The sequence below is a fragment of the Anopheles coustani genome, chromosome 2 (genome assembly GCF_943734705.1).
Source record: "Anopheles coustani chromosome 2, idAnoCousDA_361_x.2, whole genome shotgun sequence".
Taxonomy (NCBI): domain Eukaryota; kingdom Metazoa; phylum Arthropoda; class Insecta; order Diptera; family Culicidae; genus Anopheles; species Anopheles coustani.
Genome location: NC_071289.1, coordinates 18,589,171 through 18,610,709, shown reverse-complemented (window position 1 = coordinate 18,610,709; position 21,539 = coordinate 18,589,171). Strand labels below are relative to the sequence as shown.

The following is a 21,539-nucleotide window of genomic DNA, read 5'->3' as shown; positions in this document are numbered from 1 at the left end:
ATGTGACTTCATTATTTTATAGAAATGTGGAGGTTCTATAAAGTACCACCGAAGGAAAGCTAAAGTTCCTAAAAGAATGTAATAGTTTGGACGTTTAAATGTAGTATGGAAGCATATGAAAGTTGTAAATGAACTATAACATTTAAATTAAAACATTTAATAAGTTTACTTTCTTCTTACTTTGGAAAAGAAATCTTAAAGTGTTTCTGTAAATTTTACAGTTAGTTAGCTGTTTTTTCGCTAACCTTTTATAAACTACTAGCATGAATAAAAAACGTCCTTAAAACAACTATAGTTACAACATTATTTAAGCCTTAATTGAGCCTTGGATGATTCTAGAAACAAGAGTTAGAACAAACTATTCGGTTCAAAAATAAATATATAAAAGGATCCGATGACAGAAGGAGCGCGTAAAAAATCGTTCAGTGGAAATTTTAAATTGAGGCCACCGGTTGCATTGTCCGAAGGTGCATAAATTACACCGGCAGCAGCGAGAGTTGACTGAACTCGGCCCGTCGGTCCCGAACGATCACCGGATGCGCTTTTCCTCCGGACTCGTCATCTGCATCCGACATCGCATGAGTCAGAGTTTTGTCGCAGCGTCGAGGCAACCGGACGGAGCGGAAAAGCCAATGGGATTTTGGCCAGCATCCAAAAGCGGTTCCGTCCGTTCGGGCGTCGTAGCAACGGAAAAGGTTCGCTTGTGCATACGCATCCAATGCGCCCTGGCCGACTTTACTTTGCTGAAGCTTTTTCGCATCGTAGTTGATTTGCCTGACTGATTCACCAAAAAAGAACAGTTCGCATTTAATTTGCCTGTTTTTCCTGCAAACTCAGTTGGCTTGGTGGAAACATTCGAAATCATTGTACATTTTTCTGCTGCTTGGTTTATCCGATTACTGATATGAGATCTGAAGCAGGCAGAGTAGACATGGTTGTATGAAAGTCGTCTACGTTGCCATGACGATTTCGCCATTCTTAGCTGGCCTTAGCGTCTTTCAACCATGACCCTCGTCAAGCGAGTCGAACGGTCGTTTATCCTCCCGAAAAAGCATTTCCCCGCATTTCGGGATAGGAAATATGAAAACATTTCGGATCGTGAAGCAAAACAAAAAGGAAAACTCATGATGCCGCACGATGATGATGGCTGGTCCGCAAATTCGAAGTTCGACACAAGGGGAAAACCCCTTGGCAAGTCCAATATGATTCACGTTTGTAACCAACAGACGAGGGATATCGGTTCGGAAGGCGTCGGATGTTGAATCTTTCTTTTCCCTATACTTTGCATCCTTCGGCCATGCAAAAGACGAAGACATCCTTTTCTTGTGTGTTCGATTCTTCGCACATCGAACAGCATTTCAAGGAGGGCACTTTCGCTTGTTCAAGACTTGATTTTGGTGGGCGGTGAACTTCCTGGAAATATCTCCCGTCCGGGAAAACATCATCAATGAAGCGTATGTGTTGGTGTAAGTGGTAGACAGGCCCAACGTCCTCCGGGCACACGTGCCTAGTATAAGCATGGAGTTGGAAAAAGCTAAAACGACATTATTCACCAGAAGTTCGTAATTGTTCAAAATTTCGAAACTCTCACACGTCGCCCGACGAGTGGGAAATTAATTGAACCCAATTTGGGAAAGGTGCCGGGTGAAAAATGGAGCTTCATGGATGCGTCTTTTCGCCAGTGGAATTCTTTGAAGGTGTAGGGATCTTTTAGATGAAAATTTATTGCCATGATCCTTTTAAAACTTTCGCGTAAAAAAGACCATCTCTTTCTTGGAATGCAAGCCGTTTGAAGCATCAAAAACTCATTCCATATTTCAACTGAATGTTTGCTAAAACATGTTTTTGACTGTATGCCTCTGAGAACCTGTTTGTTGTTGTCTTATCGGTTTGGAAAGCATATTGAAATTTCGTGTGCCTTACGAAGTTTTCTAACTTTCCGCATGAATGATTACTTTCTAACAATTCTTCTCGGGGGTTGTGGGAAAGTGGCTATATGAATAGGTTTGTGACGCAAAAAAGGAGGGTAATTTTGGGTTTGCGTGTTTCGTACGTGTCGCTTCGAGGGGATCGGTTCACGCACTAACTAATCCTTTGTTTACATTTACTTCCCTCGTCGAACGCAGGGAAATTTGGTGCAGGAAACAGCATGCGAAAAACGTCGAGTGGGAGAAATCAATTCGACGGTATTATCCGCTTAAGCCAAGAAGTGCTTTTTGTTGCCAGCCCAAGTAGAGACACGAGCCCTCGGGGTGCGATAAACGATGTCGAGATTGAAGGTCACGAGACGCTAGAAGACGCAGCTTAGCCTCGGAATTGGACGTTGTTTCATTCAGCCTCTGGTTCAGGGCACGCACCCGAGAATTAATATACCAACCTCTCCGCGATGCAGAAAAACCGTCGACAGGGAGGGCAATGTTTTACTTTCCCAATCAATGGTTATTTATGTCGACAGCTTTTGACGTGCAGCGAAAAAGTTGTTCTTCTTGCTGGTGGAAGCAAAATCGTCCCGCAAGATTGAATGCTTACGAGATTCTCTCTTTCTGTGGGTTTCAAGATCAATGTCGGGTGTGTAGAATACATCAGCCGTCGTGGGGGAGCCGTAGGACACTGGGTGGTCCACCCCAGAGTTTGCCATAAACCCTTCGGATTTGTCCACACTCGTTCCTGTCTAACTGGTGTTTCCAAGTTCGGCAGCAATCGGTTGTTTACATCGAAGTCTCTCCATCATCGATACCGTCCGCTCGGGGGGAGGTAGACATTATTCTTTCCCAACCTCAACGGCGACAGAACAGACTCACTGTGGTACGAGCTGGAACGATTATTGGTTTTGTTATTATTATTATTACTATTATCATTGCCCTTGAGCTGATTCATCTCAATTTCGCGAGCGTTGTGACAAAATCGAGAACAAATCGGCGTTGTAGGTTTTCTCCTCCTCGCCTTTGGCGGCAATTCGGGGACAGAACCGGCGCAGAGAACGGTTAAAACTCCTAACGTTGGTAGTTTGCTAGGGCATCCATTTGCGTTTGTCGCCTTTTTTTCTGGTACCAATAAAAAGCAAAAGCATTTCATTCATTATGGATGGTGCCAAATGTTTATTAGAGTGTCGGCCCGTGATCGGTTCGTTTTGCTTTGGTTTTGATTTTTTTTTCGTTCTTCCCCGTTCGGACGATATGCCGTTTGCCGAACGAAACGAACGTTCATTAATTGCCTTCAAACTGAAGATTGTTTTTATTTGCGATAATAAATGCTTCGTTGGTGGTTTGTATTTTTGCTAACGTTTGATGGTTCGAGTATGTGTATAAAATATCTCCCTTTTCGTAAACATTTTTTTGTGGTGATGTACACTTTAATTTAATTTAACTATTTTGCTATCGCTTTCAATCATACCTTGTCAACACAGAGTGGGTTGATACTTAAATAAAATATGTTCTAGATAAGAAACAAAGTTACAAAATAATGAATGAGTGACCGAGGCACAAACAAGTTTGTCCAAATGTAAAATACTCATTTAACACAATCAAAGTTTATCCGGGTTATAGTTATACATGACCTAGGACTAAAGTTTTAATGTGACGCTGTATTTTACGGGTATTTTATTGTTTATCCGTTCCTATGGAATGGAATAAAACCTTCCCTCATAGTCTCTTGTTTTCATGCTCCGTAATAATGTTTCAGGAAGCACTGTAGTTCAATTACAAACTTTTTCGAACCAACTCTAATGGAGTCTTCAACGCTCGAAGCCGGAGAAGCTTTCGTTTGCCGGCCTGCAAAGTAACGTCGTAAAATAAATATTTTACATTCTGTTCTGTGTATCGCGCACACAAATCCACGGACGGTCCACACGGTGCGTTGGAAAACTGGGCTGGATTTTATCCGGTTCGAGTGTTCGAGGATGGCAGAATCCCGGCGATGGATCCGTTTCCGGTTGTTCAGGGTATTATTTTCTTTTAAACGATTTTTTATTCATTTTCTACTGTGTTCTGTTCTGATGGATTATGTACATAAAAGCGCGTGCAGAAATGGTTTTGGCTCTTAGCGATGCTTTTTCTATTCGCGTGGCGTTTATAGGATTTGTTTGCTTCGTAAAAAGTATCCTGCGTGTGCTCTGAGATTCATTCATTCAACCATGGTATTAAAGGAGGTAAAAATAATATCTCGTTTTACGCATGTTTGACTTTTACAATTCCTCTTCAAAAATCTGTGCCAGCAATTTCTCGAAGCATTTCATTCACGCCAACTTCAGCTTCTTCTCTGTGGAACCGCGGAGAAACCCGTTGATAAGAGCCGGTAGCTCTGTCGCAAGCACGCCTGAATTCCCGGAAATCCGGGTCCTTTGGTGGAATTAATTTGCACTATTACGGCTTGTGAAGCACCGCGTCCTGTTTCGGCAGCACCACCTGTTGGCCGGTCCATCGTACTCTGCCCTTTCACAAAATTGTGGGCAGCACAATTTTCTTTCCCGCTAACGATTATGTTTTGGCATGTTTGCGCTTTCATACGTCCTTTCAGTTCACACCCCCTGGGGAATATGCATATGCAGGAATAAATGGGCAAAGTTTTCCGCAGAGAGCGCAACCGTAATGCCTAATAATCCTTGTCGGAAAAACGGATTCGGTCCTCATTCAACTTTTTGAATATTTTCGGCAGCTTCGGAAGCCTCGTAAGAGCGCCTTTCATTGAAAAAATAGATGCAATTAATGGAAAAGTTTTATTACCCTGCAGTCCTGAGGTTTGATCTTAGTCCGAAAAAAAGCGTATACTGATTTTTTTTGTTGTGAATATGAGGATAGTTTAAAGCTATGCAATATTTGTCATTTATCTTTTTCGATCTGGTGTTGTCTTGTGTTTTTCTTGTTACCTATCATATATCTGTTAGTATATGTTCAGAAACTTCTACTCACAGTTAATTACACTTTAATATTTGTCGGACGTTTTCGATTCGCATTTAGTGGAAGATGTTTCGGAGGAACCCAAATAAGAAAGCCAACCTAACGAAACAACATGTACGCTACGGAACCGTAAAAACAACGCTTCTCACGCTATGATGGATCGGTTTTTTGGGGGTTGCTTGTTGAGGGTTTACCGCCGGTGTGATGAGGCCTTAAGTGTGGAACACTGTCGAAAAAGTTCCAAACCTTTTCACGAGTCGCGTGCTCGCCATGAACATGGGATTCGATTTTGCGTGCTTGATAACGAGCGAGCACTTGGACAAAAAAGAAGAAAGAGATAAAATACAAAAAAAGACCATCAGGCACATTCTAAGATAAGGCAATTCGTCGTTATCATCGTTAAACATATTATCGAATTACCATACGCATAGTGATCGTCGTCACGCGCTCGTGTCCAACCCGCTCGCAACTGCTCGGATTGTAATTGATGCTGATGACTGCTCATGATAGTGTATGTGTGTGTGATTGTGCATTGATATTGGGGGTTGCGGTAGTTTAGATTTCCTATCGCCCAGTGCCTATCACTCATGCACTAATCGATCGATGCACTTTTATGATGCAGCATGATAAATCGCGTAGGAAGACATGATGGAGGTGGATGGGGCGGCAATGTTTGTCTTTACGCTGTACTTGTTGTATTTACTTTTTCTTTTCTAGCCGATGTTGCAGCGGGAAACGTAGGGCAAGCAAACACTTTTTTCAGATGATTTATGCTTTGCTCCAGATATGCAAGTCCACCAAGGAACGAGTAGCCTATCGTTTCAGTGGCTTAAATGTAATTTAACTAAAAAGTGCCTACCTTTTAATTTGCTACTGAACTCATTTCCGTACATTTTTATTAGCGGCAAACAAGTAGTGCAATTTATTTTAGTACCATACATAAAATCACTGGGAAAAGCATAATAAATATCATTTATTCAATTGAAGAAAACTGGTAACTAACCCTTTTTACTTTGTTCAAAGATCTCTACTCGAACTCGAAATTTAGAATATAAATATTGAAGAAAACTGGTAACTAACCCTTTACCTTAGTTTGTTTAAAAATCTCTACTCGAACTCGAAATTTAGTTCCAAGAACTCTATAAATAAATTTAAAAAAGGTTCTTGATACTTCAAAATGGTAATGGTGCTTAGAATGTAAATGTTCAAAGATCTCCTCTGTTTCGTGAAGGTCGAAACAAGAGCGGATCTGTAATATTAAATTATCGCAATCAACTATTTTGTGCTCACGTGATCTCGTGCTCGACGTGTTACGTTTCCTACTCACGATAAATACGCTTGATTTGATTAGGACCATTTCTCTGAAGGGAACACGTGTAAAGCACGGGCCCGGCGTTTCACCTCTTACGCTCCGATAGGACACTATCGATTCATTGTGGACCACTTTCAGTGTGCGATTTTACGCATCGTTGAACTTGCGAAGCGAAACCCGATCCATTTCAATCATTTCGAACCCACGCGTCGCGAAATTGTTTCACAACAAAAATGCGGGCGTGCGGATATGCGTGTGTGAGTGTGGGTGAAGGATGGAGAGGCAGCAAATATATCCTCCATCATCCAATATGTTATGTGATTGATTTGTGCTGCGATATGAGAACGCAACGAGGTGTGGAAAATGGATGGCTTCGGGGTGGAAAGGGGGATGGTTTGAGAGTGCGTGAGTGCGTAGACGTTTCCTCCTGGGAAGGGAAAAGGACACAGACACAGGGCTCGATGTTGTTTACGTTCGTGAACCGGTGGTTTTTTTTTATTTTTTGGGTTTTCTCTTCTCTTCCAACAACGTGCACCTTTTCCACTCGAGTGTCCCTTTACTATATCATGACATTGACGTTTGAAAACGAACGGTTAAAACGTTGGCTGGTAGAAGAAGAAAACGTAAATTTACTAGAATATATCCACCTGTTCGTTTCGTGGCACTTTTCACCTTTTCATGGTCCGGCCACTCCGAATCGCACCAGGTTTTGCCCATCAGAGCACACACGCTGTTTATCTCTCTTGCCGATGGTCCATCAGGAGCACGAAAAGCCCAGCGGGAGGCGCACCGGCAGAGGATTGTCATCACGCTACAAGAGCCTGACGCAAACTCCCCAATCACACAAGCAAGCCCCCTTGCTACCGAGAGACTCAGGTGTCGCCGGTTTTATGTGGCCACATCGTGCTGCTCGACCCAAAAACATTACTTTTTGAATAAAATAACCCAGCTCGGAAAAGCCAGAATGAAAAGAAAAATTGTCAAAAAAAAATTAGTTGGGAGTGGAGTGGAATAATAAAAAGCTAGTGAAGGATATGAAGTAAAAGTCACTAAACGACGGGGCTCGATTGAGGTGGGTCCTCCTGACCTTTAAAATGGCGGCACCATGCGGTGCGAATTGAAGAGTTTCCGATGTTCGCATTCGTGTAAAATTTCGAGAAACTCGCACTTAACCTCATTTCCGTTGTGTCGGTTCGGGGAATTGACCCGTTTCGTCCTGTCCACTGCAAATCCCGGTTGACCAAGGTTCCTTTTGCCAATGTTGTGTTGTGAAATGTTTTGCGTTTTTCCAATTTCCGTTCGTTTCCCATATGTTCCATAAATTAAAATTTAAAAATCGCAAATGCGTGGGGTTTGGAAAATTAAATAAAATAAAATTTTCATTATGTTCGTTTAATAACTCCGGTAAGTGGCATCGTCCATGTACTTTACACCGAAAAGGATATATTTTTAAACTGAAATAACCTCGTTTTTTAGTCCTTCGTACGCCACCACGTGTTTGCGTCCGCTCCTACCGTTTGCGGCCAATGTTTGCACAGCACAAAATGTGAGCATATCAGCCAACATTGACAAAAAGTGCAGTGTCGAGCATAACGCTAATTGATATTTCCATCAAACCCTTCCACCGCTTCTTGAGCCTCCCCTTTCTCCGTGCACACACACACACACACACGACGGCTTCTTCTCGAGCAAACCACTGCATCGTCGTAGCTCATTTGTGTGCTCCTTGTTCGTGATCATAGTCCTTTCTTTTTTTCTTCCCTACCGGACACCGGCGTACCCGGCGGCCGCCCTGGTAACTCCCGTGGTGTGTGTGTGTGTGAATGTTTGTTGTTAACCCCTTCTTGCCTCACCTCACATCGCCGTTCTCTTCACTAATGGCCAATCGCTTCACGTCAGCTTCTAATCAGCGTGTCCTCCTTTAAATGGCTTTTGCCCGATAGGGCGGAAGCAGCTCTGTACTCCTATTTTGTCACTTGGAAGCTCACAACCTTACACCATTAGCGATCGCTTGTTTTTTTTCTTCTCCACCGGCCACTTTCATGAAAAGAAAATGCCGTTTGCCGTCGGTCTGGAAAATTCATTAACGTTACTACCGTAGCACTCCCGTTTCAATCCGGTGTCGAAACTCCAAACCCGTTGATGGATTGTTTTTTATCAAACACACAGCACGGCAAAAAAGGACCTCCTTCGTCTATCTTTAAAAGCTACTAAAAACCACCTTTTTGTGGAATTGAATTGCGGCCCAAAAGGTCAAAACGTTACCCGCCGAACGATTAGCAACAATTCGTCTCCAACTGGTCGGAAAAGTGAAGCGTAGAAAAACTCGTTTACTAAATTGTATCGAGCAATTTCTACTGTCAGAAAAAGGCTTCATTGAAACCCGTGTTTCTCGTCAAAGGAATTAAATTAGTCGTCCGAATGATTAAGCCAAACAATCCCAAAGTTAGGCTCCGGTGAGTTTATTAAATTGTCCGCAAAGGGAAAATCTTTGCCAGATCCTTTAAAACCTCCCCCGCGCAAGATACGACAAAAGGTTTTTGTGAATGAATGGGAACCTAATAAAAGCAGAGAGAGAGAGAGTGAATATTACAACCACAATAAAGGAAAGCCAGACACGAAGTGAAAGCGAGTGGCCGAGCTACAACACATCCTTCGAAAATTGGCCACGGGCATCGTTAGGCTCGGTTTAAATATTTTATGTACACGCTCTTTTGACTGAAGAAAATTTTCTGTTTTCTTTTCCTGTTTCTTTTGGTAGCATCCCCGGGCGTTTACTTTTCCACCTCGAAGCTTCGCGTGACGCTGCCGGTCTCGAAGGAATCCTACATCATCCTGCGCAGTGAGCCCATTGTAAACCTACGCCTGCTTTCGTCGTCGGCGACGGCAAGCGGAACCGGGCAGAGTATCGGATCGGCTTACAGTTACGCCATCGAAAGTCCCTCCGGCGACAGCAGTAGCAGTAGCGGGACCGAGCTTTTGAAGGTGGACGAACATACGGGCGATCTGTGGGTAACGTCCGGCATCTACGAGCTTACGAACGTAACCGAGTTTATCGTGGTCGCACGGAATGCAACGGGACAGATTCCGGCGGCTCGGCTGAGCCTCACCATCGAACCGCAGCCGGTGGCCGAGGGCGCTCTGGATAGCTTCTGCGAGCACCATCCGGAGCGGGCCTGCTTCTGGGACACGGTGCAATATCGGGTGGCAGAGAACGGGCCGCGCAACTGGACGATCGGAACGGTTGGTCCCGCCTTTTACCGACGCTTGTGTCCTCAGCATCAGCCAGCGTACGAACTGCTGCGTGGGGAAGAGTCGAATCCTGCCGGCGGAGCGGATCGGTATCTGCTAGTCGCACCTACCGATGGCACACTGCGGACAAGGCTGTCCTTCGACCATGACACGCACGCACCGGGACCCACTTTACAGGCTGCCGTCCGGTGCACTCTGCAGCAACAGGGCAAGGTGACCGGTGACGGTGGTTCTCAATCCGTTGACCGGACGATAACGGTGAACGTGCTCGATCGCAACGACAATCTTCCTCGGTTGGAAGCAGCGAATGGCAGCGTCGCTTCCGGGCAGGAGCATCACCAGCAGGACCTTCCCAGCTACGACGTGTACGTCGACGATCCACATGTTAATCAGGTGAGCGACTTCGGGCCTCTCGAGTGGGGAACTAAATTAAATGAAATTTTCATATTTTGTAGGTAAACTGCACTTCAAACAGAATCATAATACGAACTTTCGAGGGAGCTGTATGTAGGTTGGGTATTTTTGGTAGTATATTCCACCCATGGCTTACCAATATGTTTCATTTCTTGTTGAAGTGAAGGACCTATCAAACCACCCAAATTCGATTCGTGGCCGCTGTACATCCTAATTCGTTCAAGCAAAAAAAAAAACATAATTTGACTACTTGAAACAACCAAGCTTATTTTATTGTAGGTCCCAAATTTTATTTTGAACCTTATTGCGTACCTTTAAAGATGAACAAAAGGCGCGCATTCTATGGAAATGTTTTTCGTGATCCGATTCTATATGGTGCAAACTGTGTTATTCTTCTTTCAACGCTAGTTAAACTCGATCAAATGTTTCTCTTGATCCGTCGCTAACGGATCATCGAAAAAAATAACTTCCTTTGTACAACGGTCGATGTTCAGTTTAGAGTAAGAACGGATCTCAATCCTTGAATATCATGGCCTCCTGACTGCTCGTGAATATCCTGGAATGTACATTTAAACTACTATCAACCTCCATCATGACACCGAAGAAGCGCCAGTTGAGCGTTGAACGACAGCCTTTGGCTTTTGCAATCTCCGTGTTTCCCATTTGCGTAATTGAATTCCTCGGCACCAAATCCGTACCGCGGGGTGGTGGATGTTGACGGTGCCGCCCTAGTATACTATGCGATTTTGTTTATTGTGTTTGCATAGCGCACAGAAGAGTTTCACGTCCTGAACTTTCCTGCGGGCTGCTGAGATGAGGTTTTTCGCCAACTATGATCTATTTTATGAAGTTTCCTTTTACACGATACTGACCTTCACAGCTACCTTTTATTCTCCGCATTTTTTTTGTCCGGCTTTATCTGACATGCTGGAACAAATTGTACTATAGAACGGGTTTGTGACCGGAAACTAGCTGCAAATTTGTGTTCCCATCTCGCCTAGGAAAGGAATTAGATCTCCATCATCACGTAACGACTTTACGATGCCCCGTTTCCAGGGCACAAGAAAACGGGGCCAACGTAATTAAGAATGTATCAAATTCTTTTTCCCCATACCGCGGCGCCTCATCTCCGCGAGGGTCTCTGTCCCTTCGGAAAAGGGACGCTCGGCAAATGGCACTGGCTAGTGGATGGCCATAAACACCGTTAAAACATGAAACCCCGCACACCCCGTGCCTCGCTTGGATCCCTTAATCCGCAAACCCTCAAATAGCCTGCCGCTGATGAGTGAGATGTTCCCTTTCGCTTCGGTGGCTTTCGCTTTAGTGGCAAGAAGGATGTCCCTTTAGTGTGTCCCCGGACGATGGCTTGTTGTAACGGCGTTAAATTAATTTGCTGCTCGCTCCAAAACTAGTGACGGGGACTGTCCGCGTTGCGCACCCCATTTTCATGGATCAGTCGGTCCGGTGAGGTGATTAGTGGCCGTCGTCGATGACGATGAAATTTTAATGACTTGATCAAACATCGTCCGTGCTGTGAGGCGAGCAGCCCGCCAAGCAATCTTTTACCGGTTCGTGGTGCGGTAGAACCGAACCAGTGAAGACACGGTTTACTTACACAGAGGATGTCCTTTTTTGCTCCAAAAAAGAATGTATCCTCTGTTCCTGTATTGACACAGCTTTGCTACAGGTTCCTGGTCATCAAAGTGAGGTGCAAATGTATTGGCCTCCCCCAATCGTATTGGCAAACATAGTGTTTTTATGGTACGTAGTGAAAATCATTCGTCCTTTCTTCCAGGTCGCCGCTTGGGATTATTGAATATTTGGCGGAAGAGCATAAGATAGGTCAAAGATGAGATAATGAGGAAAACACACGGATTATTTCGCCTGATTGCTTAAACGACACCAATGAACGTTGGCGTCTTTGGCGAATCAGAAGGTAAACCATGTGTCCAATAAGGACACGTAATTGCATCCAATATTCGAAAAAATTGTACAAATTTTCTAAATATTTAGATCATTGACATCATTGTTACCCTAGCCACCACGCAGTAGGGCTCTTTTACCAGGAATTCTCTTTGAAATTTGGAGGAAATTTATTCCACGACAAAACATTTGCGTACAACCTGGCATCCTCTGCGTTGACTGTTTTCGTCCTTGCTTTTAACCGTCAGCCAGCCAAACCCCTTTCCCATCGTGTTTTGACATTACCGGACATGGAGAGAGTTTACACACGGGATGCACAAAATGGAAATTTGATCCTTCCGGACACCGTCAAAATTGGCGCGCCGACACGTCGCGCGCAACCGAAAGCATGGCTCAAATTTCACGACGTTACTCTGTTTGACAATGTTGATGAATTTTAGGAACCTTTCATGCCGGGTGGAAATTGCCCCCCTCCTTAAAGGGAAAAGGATCCCTGTCGCGCTGCCGTCCTCCGAGAATTGAACATATTTTTACTGCCAATATTTGCTAGAAAAATTACTTGTTTGTCACTCCGGGAGAGCGGGTTTACGGTGTAATTTTAAACCGCAATAGAAACGGTAGAGCTGAGGAATCTTTGAGGCTCCTAAGGTATGAAAGCAAAACTATTGTCAGGTTAGGTTTCAATAAGCGAGAACGATGGGCAATGTATTCCTTTTTATTTCCTTCGTCCTAAATCTCGAAGGTGTACACTTATTCTAAATCTACCATAGGAAATTAACTAAAAGCGTTTGACTTCTGGACGTTTCTACGCGCTTTCTAATCCGTTTTCGTTCATCACCCTGGGAAACTTTCCCGCTGGGCTTAGCCTAATGATTATAAGGAAATGGGCCTATTTATGGAGCATCGTAGAGGAGTGGACACACAAACACTAACCCCTTAAGGATTACATCAGTGTACCTTATTGTTATGGGTCTTGACTTTGACCGTGAACCTTCCGAGCGGGTGGGGCGGGAATGTCCTGGGGTTGTGGATGGAGAGCTGATCATCATCATCCGTCAAAGGTTTCCCGACGACGCCCACAGCGTCATCGTCGCGCTTCGCAACATGGCGTGACGGGGGAAGAATGATCGTTGGTTGTACGCGCTGTGGCTGAGATTTCGCACCACTGACCTTATCTGTCGTCGGCATGTTACCGGCGACAAAATTCGCAGAAGCGCTCTCTCGATAGCCTGTAGCTGACACGGCGAGGTCGAGCACTTTTGTGGGAATTACAACAAGGCGATAGGAGAGTTGGGGATAGTTGAAGTAACACCACCATCGCTTGTTGTTGCACCCAGTGTCGGGGATGATGATGGCAATGTCTGTACCGCACTGCCCGTCGGAGGTGATGCCTCCTTATGCCCTGTCCATTTCATCCACCGTTGGGAGACGTTGCGTTTCACTTTTGTTTACCATCAGGCAGATTAATGGAAGCTAATCACGCGAGCAAAAGAAAGTCGATGGCGGCGCAGTTCATATAAACCAGACACTTGGAGGGGTGATGGGAGAACTAGTAGTAGTGCGGGGTCATAAAAGGACACGGTTCATTTGCTCAAGCACACCCACGAAAAGTGTCGAATCAGGAATCGCACACTCGGCACGAACGGACAGCGACCGTCAGACGGAACACCAACGGAGGGAGAAGTCGGGCTGCCCGCGCGGGGGTGGCAACCTGAAGTGGATTGGATCCAAAAAATGCGCGCCGTTGCAGCCTTGCCGGACCAGGTTTTTTTCCCGAGGTGCTGTTGTTGTTGTTTGGAGCAGCTCCGTGTGTCTCCGTAGCTTGTGGTTATAGTCTTCAATTGATTAGATTCCCCGGAGCCTGACCATGAAAACTCCCTGCGCGCCGACTTTCGACGAGTTCGATGACTTTTTGTTCCAAACCATCGCCGTTTTGTGTCTGTGTGCTTGTGTATGCATGCTTGAGCATGGCCATAAACGTCTTTCTTTTCTACCCGCAGGAAGATTATAGCCCTCGTAATAACGGAGCGTAAATTGTTTTAGTCTCCCCACCCGTATCCATCAGCTGCCCTGGGTCTGGGGTAATAATAAAAGGACATTCTAATCCAACTTGAGGAAAACATGTAAACCTTACCGCGACGAGCTGCTTATGGCCCCGGCCGGATGTGGAAGTACCGGAAACGAACGCTGCTGTGCATTCGGTGAACCGAAGTAATCGGGACAGACGCCGAGCGTCCGATCGACTGACTGAGGCTCCCATTCTGTGTTGGACCAAATGAATTTGCATATTTTCAGACCAAAAAAACACACACACACTGGCCGGGAATGCAAATCCTGGTCCGCTAGTGGCTGAAAATGGTAACCGTGTGTGTGTGTGGAGTTTAATCCTGGCAGAAGAAGATTCTCGTGGGGAAAAGAACGGCTGCTTGGAACAAAGAACACCCATAAAAGCAGAACCAAGTGTGGGCATCTTCCCCAACCGGGTGGCGGCCGGTTGAAATCGGGCCTGGAGTTTGACTGCTGGAGGAAGTTATAAAGTGAACCCATTTGTTATATGAGCATTATATGTATTCCGTCTGTTTGCCTAACGGGGGGCGCTGATCTTTTGGGGAGTTTTCTTTTTTTTTTTATACCGGGCGAAGGAAGTTTGCATTAGGAAACGGAAACGAAAATCTTCATCAAACGTCTCCGTCGTTGCTCGGTGGGGCCAATAAAAGAAAAGGATTATACTGGTCGCCGGAACAAACACAATCCTTCGCGTGTCGTATCAGTTGTTTTTGAGGCTAGGACTGTTGGAATGTTTGGTTCCGTTGTCTGGGGATTTAGTAAATTTGAAAAAAGTATGTAACGTTGAGAAAACGAGACTATTGAGATGACCAAAATGTTATTAGTCTACCAATCCCCTCACCTATGGGAAGGCATCACAACACTGATGGTTTTGATTTAATCATTTAGTGAGCTGTTTCTAATGAAATAAACCTAAACACAAGCATTAAACCTAATGCTAGACACTAAATTGGGCCAGTCATCGAGAATGTTTCACCATTATTGTGCAGGTGGGAAGCTTTTGATTGATTGGAAAATGTGTGTGATTTTATCGGGGTATATTGAGGAAAATTAATTCCCTTTTACGCCCACTAGGTGGAAAGTTTATTGTGTCATTGTGTGATTCCGGGCGCGATAAAAGTAATATATCCCTGTGTGGAACATTATTACACCTTTTGGCGGGTGATGGTGAATGATATTGCAACTTTCTTTTGCTTCAGACGACGACGTTGACAAATTGATAAACCCCTTTCTTTGTACATTGGGAACTTTCGATGAACATTACCCACTGTTTTCTATTCTGTACTTATTATTGTTATTGTATGTGGGGATCTCGTAATTCGTCACGAACGATGGCATCGGTTCATTATGTGTGGTGCACTGTTGGAAAGCTTCTTCCTTCACAGACAAGAGGAGGAATGGCGATTAATTTTTACTCCATTTCTCGGAAATCTATCTGTATCGGTACAAATATTGTATATGTTATAATAATTCTCGAAATCGATGAACATAAGCTCTCTCCAACACGTGGTACATCACTGGCTGCCAATCACTTTCCAATGCACTGCTGTAGGCGCGTCAAACAAAAATGTAATCTAATTGATGACGTCCGAACGCACGTCCTTTAGAAGAAAAGTTTTGCTCCAAATTTAGCAACTTTTGATTACAGTTTTTCATTATCCCCCTCTCCATTAATTCCCCCCATACAACAAACAGCAACGTGGGGGAGCCCGGGTAGCGGGCGAACATTATTCTCGGAAAATTTCCTTCCAAGAAAGGTGACCCTACCCATTCGCAATTTTTCCGCTCGATGTGCGCCGCCTCTCGACGACCCTGCTGCGTTGAGGGGCAATTGATTGAAGGCGACAGCTTCTGTTGGAGTGGCGGAGTGTAATTTACGAAACCCAAACAATCGCTGGCTTATCATTTTCCCATCGTCATCTCGGTGTGATGAATTGAATAATTTATTCATTTATATTCTGCAAACGAAAACAACGTATTTCTGCCTAATCGAAGTGATGAATTGCGATCTCTGTTTGTTTTGGCATCGATCTGATAGCACCGGGTCGGGAACTGAAGCATATTTTCAACTCTCAACTAAATGTTTCGACGGTCTGTTTACTTTCGGGTTTTAGGACGACACCGTCGGGCACGTGCGGGTGGTTTTCACCGACGACGACTCGATACCGCTGAACACGCGCGTCCACTACAAGCTGCACGGCGACGTCCTGGAGCTGTTCCGTCCCGATTGTGCGATGTACGAGAACGAGCATGCCGGTGGCCTGAAGCAAACCGTTTTCGGATGCAGTAAGTTGTTGTTGGCGGCTCGGGAGAAAGTTTCGGTTCGATTCTATAGCTAATGCTAATTATGTCATGCTGTGCCCCTCTGTGTGTGTATTTTGTTCCCATTTTCTTCGCAGAGCTTGTATTTGCCCGTTCCGGTATACTGCGCAAGAGTCCTTACTGTGTGACGCTGCAGGCGGTCGATCCGACGGTGGAGCTCCCTAAGGGGGCGGCAAAGGACGAAGAGCGAAGAACATCGTACGCGAACGCTTCGATCTGTCTCAGTACGAATCTGAATCGCATTCACGAGTACGACCTTCCCAGGCCCGAAGCACTGACGAGTGGCGGAACGTCGGTCGTTTCTCCCCCCGGAGAGGGAAGCGGATTCCGTAGTGGTGACGGAAAAGTTGGTGGTCGTAGGAAAAGCAAGAAGGAAACGGTATCCCCCGGAAAGATTGCGTATCCACGCGAGGCGTACGTGTATGATACGTCACGACGGTACGCCCGGATCGCGGAACCGGGCTCATTCCGGCAGCTGTTTCAGGAGAATCGTTTAGATTTGAACTTCCGCCTGACCGCTAACCCACTGGACGCTTTCGGCATCACGCAGAACGGGGGTATTATCTACCTGCGGAACGAGACCGTCTTTCGTAAGCAGCTGGAAAGTCGGCACGAGCTGACCGTGGCCTGGAAGAACTACAGCGTCACCATTCTGGTGAAACTGCGGAAGAATCCGGATGCGGTGCGGTGCTTGTCGGTAGCGGAAGAAAGGAGAATTACTGAGGAGCAGCACCACGGCATGGAGTTGGACTTTTGTGCGATCCATGCGAATGCAACGAGTTGTCAGAGTGCTTGCGGATTGGGCAGTCTGCTGGGACCGTGCGTGTATCGGCCACCTTCCGCGACATCGCTACCGATGTGGGCTACCGCGGAGTATCCGACCTGCTCATCCGGGCTGTCACACTGTCCGGACGGGATTTGTGATCCGCTGGAGGAGATGGGCCACCGGGAGCAGATCCACATATGCCCACAGGATTGCGTTTACCGGAAGGACATCGTTGGACTGCATCATTCGGATAATGCGCCGCGCGGTATTCACACGGCCTCCGGTCACTGCCATTGCCGTTCGTCCGGTGTTTGCGAGTGTACGGAAAATGTCGGTATTCGACCGGAGGACAAGCGACGCAAGACGACCACGTCGAGTTCGACCTCCACGACGACCACCACCACGACAATTACGCCCTCATCCGAATCATCCGATGTAGAATTTGTGGCCGGTTCGAAACCACAAAATGGTTCGCTCGATGGGGTGAAAACGGGTCACCGCGATCGACCGGAAGATTCGCTACCGGAGGCAGTCCGCGACGGCAGCTATTACGAACCAGGACTTATTAAGGGCCCGCACGCGTCCATCTATCTGATCGCGATCGTTCTCATACCGATGGTCGTGGCCGTGATGATCGTGCTGTACTGCTTCAGCCGTAAAGTGACGGTGAAAAACAAACTGCTTCACGGTGGCACCAGTTCGGGTCCGGGTGGCCTGAACAGTATCGGCATGAACCTGGTGAGCAACGACACGGAAATCTTTAACGTGGAGCTTCCGTTGGCGTCGCGGATGAACGAGTTCAACTTTAAGATCGATGTAAGTAATATATCAGATGTCACTTTTATCAATCACTTAAGTTAAGATAAGGACTAGCATATTAAGGTCGTAATGTTGTAATCCAAACCGTATTTTTCCATTCAAACGAAACTGATTCGCTTATTTGCTTGTTATTACCTCTTCTCAGAACTGTAGGAAAATTATCGACTTTCTTCAATTATTTCCATCAATTTCCACTTCGTTTGCATAATGAATGAATAATACATTGAACGGTAATTTACAAGAGCTTTTATGCGTCATGTTTCGTGTTGTTCTTGGAATATCGAGTTTTGCTTTACATCACAAGTTTCCAGAGTCGCTCAAGGGCGTGAAACTTTCTCATGGAATGAACAGATATCCGTTTTTATTTAATTGCTGCTGTTGATTTTTTCTCTTCTTCATGTTCTCCATGTTGCTTCGATTTTTCCTTTTTTTCCATAGCCATTGTATTGTCCTTTTACAATGAATCCTTTTAATGTTCGGTTAGCTTATTCTGAGAAAAGTTTGAGCTCTTTTATTTCTGTTCTTCTCATACAGCCTGGTGTGAAAGAGAGATCCATTAAAGACCTTAATTTCAACTTCAACAAACTTCACCATTGGCTATGGATTGGCCTACCTTGTTATCTTAAAAACCGTTTCCATGTTTGCGCAAATTGTTGCGTGGTGATGTTCCAATGCAGCAGTTTTTAGTCAAGGTAAAATCTATCTGCTATCATAGGCCGTTATCGATAAATGATGCATTGTACTTGGATAATTTAATAAACTTCTATTGCATTTTGGTATGTACGGAATCCACCAAAACTGCTTGGTGGAGCCGCTTTACCGGTTTGTTTTGAACCGGAACGGTCGGGGAAAATATCACGGCAATATCAATTTACAACCTAGCCCTGCAAATTTAATTAGATATAGACGTCTAACCTTTCACTGCCCGCCCATCCATCCGCCACTTTGTACTTAAGCTTGTGTTTAACTTTCTTCGTCCACGGCAGTACGACTCCAAATGGGAATTTCCACGCGCGAACCTCATCCTCGACGCGACGCTCGGTGAGGGCGAGTTCGGCAAGGTACTGAAAGGGTACGCCACGGATCTGCCGGACCGGCCGGGCATCACGACGGTGGCGGTGAAGATGCTCAAGACGGGCGCCAACTCTGTCGAGCTGCTGGCGCTCCTTTCCGAGTATCAGCTGCTGCAGGAGGTGAACCATCCGAACGTGATCCGGTTGCTGGGCGCGTGCACGAAGGGCGACTCGCCGTTGCTCATCATCGAGTACTGCCAGTACGGGTCGCTGAAGTAAGTCTTCGGTGTGCGAGAGAGGAGCTCGTGCATAAATCAATGTTAAACGTTGAATTTCCTCTACCAACAACACAACTTTGTTTGTTTTTGGTTTCTCGCAGGAATTACCTTCGCCTGAGTCGCAAGCTGGAGGTGATGAACGCCGACTACGAGAACGCGGTCGAGCCGATCACGGTGAAGGACATCCTCTCGTTCGCCTGGCAGATCAGCAAGGGTATGGCGTACCTGACCGACATCAAGCTGGTACACCGGGATCTGGCCGCGCGGAATGTGCTGCTGGCCGAGGGTAAGGTATGCAAGATCTCCGACCTGGGGCTGACGCGCGACGTCTACGAGGACGACGCGTACCTGAAGAAGAGCAAGGATCGGGTTCCGGTCAAATGGATGGCACCGGAATCGTTGGCGGACCACATCTACACATCGAAAAGTGACGTCTGGGCGTTTGGGGTGCTCTGCTGGGAACTGATCACGCTCGGCGCCTCGCCGTACCCGGGCATCCCGCCACAGAATCTCTACAACCTGTTGAAGCAGGGCTACCGGATGGAGTGCCCGAAAAATTGTTCCGAGGAAATGTAAGTGAAACGAAACTGTAGTAGGGTTTTAAATCAATTCTCTTTTATACTGGATCGATTATTCTATTTAAAAATTTAAATTTCTCCAAAAGGCAACGGCTAACAATTAGAGATGTTTAAATTTTCTTTACTTAAAGCTTAATCTTTCGCTTATTTTGAACGATAGTATCCTTAACCTCAAACTGGAAACTCTTGAAAACTAAAAAAAAACCATGGCAACGAATGAAATACATAGCCTTTGTGATTTGAATTTAAAACAGAAAGTTGCATTAATTTTAAGTGGGCTTCATGGAAAGTTATTGATTGTCACTGATAAAATTATAGATTACGGTTGCATTTTCGATTTTCATTTCCCAAAGTGAACTCATCTTTACATTACAATTTCAAAATATTGTGCATATTTTATACTTTTTGTTCCACTTTTAGTTATGGCATCGTTCGATCGTGTTGGGCTGACGATCCAAAGCAAAGGCCTAGCTTCAAGCATCTAGCTGGCCAGTTCGAGCTCCTGCTGGGCCGCAGTGCCAAGTACATCGACATGGAGCAAAATTCCATCTCCAACCCGGTCTATTGCGTTAACGTAGATGGTAAGCGGGCATTAATTGACGTGCATTTCCGATGTGACCCTTTCATAACGTCCCTTGTTCCCATGCTTTCCTTTCAGAAGTCGATTGCGCCAAGTTAGCAATCTGCAAGGAGGAACAGGATCGCCTGGAAAGTCTCTGGACGCCACCGCAGTACGAAACGGTGAACGACAGTAGCGCCGCCGAGCTGACCGGCCGCTATCAGTCACCGTCGTCGTCGGAACGCGTTGTTATCCTGCCGATGACGGAAGACAAGCGGCAGCTGCTGCTGCAAAGCTATGACACACCCCGTCCACTGATCGAAACGGCCACGATCGAGCAGAAGCTGCGCTACGAAAACGACGTCCGGCTACGGCCGAAAAAGCTCGGTAGCAGTGAGGAGATCGATGAGGTCGAGGGTTCCATCGAGCGGTTGCTACAGCAGAAACACCATCATCATCACTACAACACGTCCAACAACAGTCCACCGCGTGGTGGTCGATTCGAGGAAACGTCCTTCATCACCGCTTCAGCCAGCGAATCGAGCAATGGCGGCGGCGAGTACGACTCACCAAGCCGCCAGCCGAAGCGTGTCGTGTCCTATCTGGATATGAACCGGAATTGCCAGAACCAGCTGAGTGCGAACCTCGAGATTAATCACGTGGTCGATAAGAAACAGTCCAAGGATATTGCCCTACGGTACTCCAACGTGGACAATGAACAGGTGCACCTAGTCCTGGTCGATCCGCGCACCGGCGAAACGTCGGCCCTCGTTGACGAGGACGACAGGAAGCTCGTGATGGCACCATCGACACCACCGATGGTCATTACTGCTGCCGTCCAGCGGGAAGGGGAACACCATCCGAAAGGCGTCGATGGCCCCACTGTCCAATATACGGAGGTGGTAAAGAAGCATAACATAGGAAAGGACCCGGTGGGACTTACCCTCACCTCAACCGTTTGAAGACCCCTAGAAAGAGAAAGAGAGAGGGAGAGAGTTGTTGTTGAGAGAGGTTAAATGTTAGATGTGGAAGGATATTTTTTACAATTTTACAATATCACTAAGCGAACGGCGCATCGCCACGCGCGAAGCGAAGCCCACAGCTGGGAATCTTCCGGTGGGAGCCCATTTTTCCTTCCCTCTGCCTTAAAAGCACGGACCAAGCGGGGTGTGATGGCGGTTGTTTTGTGGTTCTCTACCGAGAAGTTTTTCCCGGTGAAAAGATGGTGTGCGTTTGCATGTGTTGCTTACTACTGTTTATCGGGAGGTGGAAAAGGAAATCACAAACTCACACACAAACACACATAACCATTCCCTTAACAAAAGGATTCCTCGTTCGTCC

At 45.9% G+C, this 21,539-nt stretch overlaps 1 protein-coding gene across 1 annotated transcript; it reads left to right on the top strand.

The window, feature by feature from the left end:
* Positions 1 to 1,518: 1,518 nt before the first annotated feature.
* On the top strand, positions 1,519 to 21,160 carry LOC131264032 (uncharacterized). The gene is made up of 8 exons (XM_058266321.1): positions 1,519 to 1,558; positions 8,969 to 9,852; positions 15,978 to 16,149; positions 16,263 to 17,767; positions 18,757 to 19,058; positions 19,163 to 19,633; positions 20,060 to 20,220; positions 20,298 to 21,160. The coding sequence occupies exons 1-8, from the start codon at positions 1,519 to 1,521 to the stop codon at positions 21,158 to 21,160; spliced, it is 4,398 nt and encodes a 1,465-aa protein (XP_058122304.1).
* Positions 21,161 to 21,539: the final 379 nt, after the last annotated feature.

Coding starts and splice junctions, on each gene's coding strand:
- LOC131264032 (XM_058266321.1), top strand. CDS start 1,519: ATGGAGTTGGAAAAAGCTAAAACGACATTATTCACCAGAA. Junction 17,768..18,756: donor AGTTCAACTTTAAGATCGAT/GTAAGTAATATA, acceptor CGTCCACGGCAG/TACGACTCCAAATGGGAATT. Junction 20,221..20,297: donor CTATTGCGTTAACGTAGATG/GTAAGCGGGCAT, acceptor CTTTCCTTTCAG/AAGTCGATTGCGCCAAGTTA.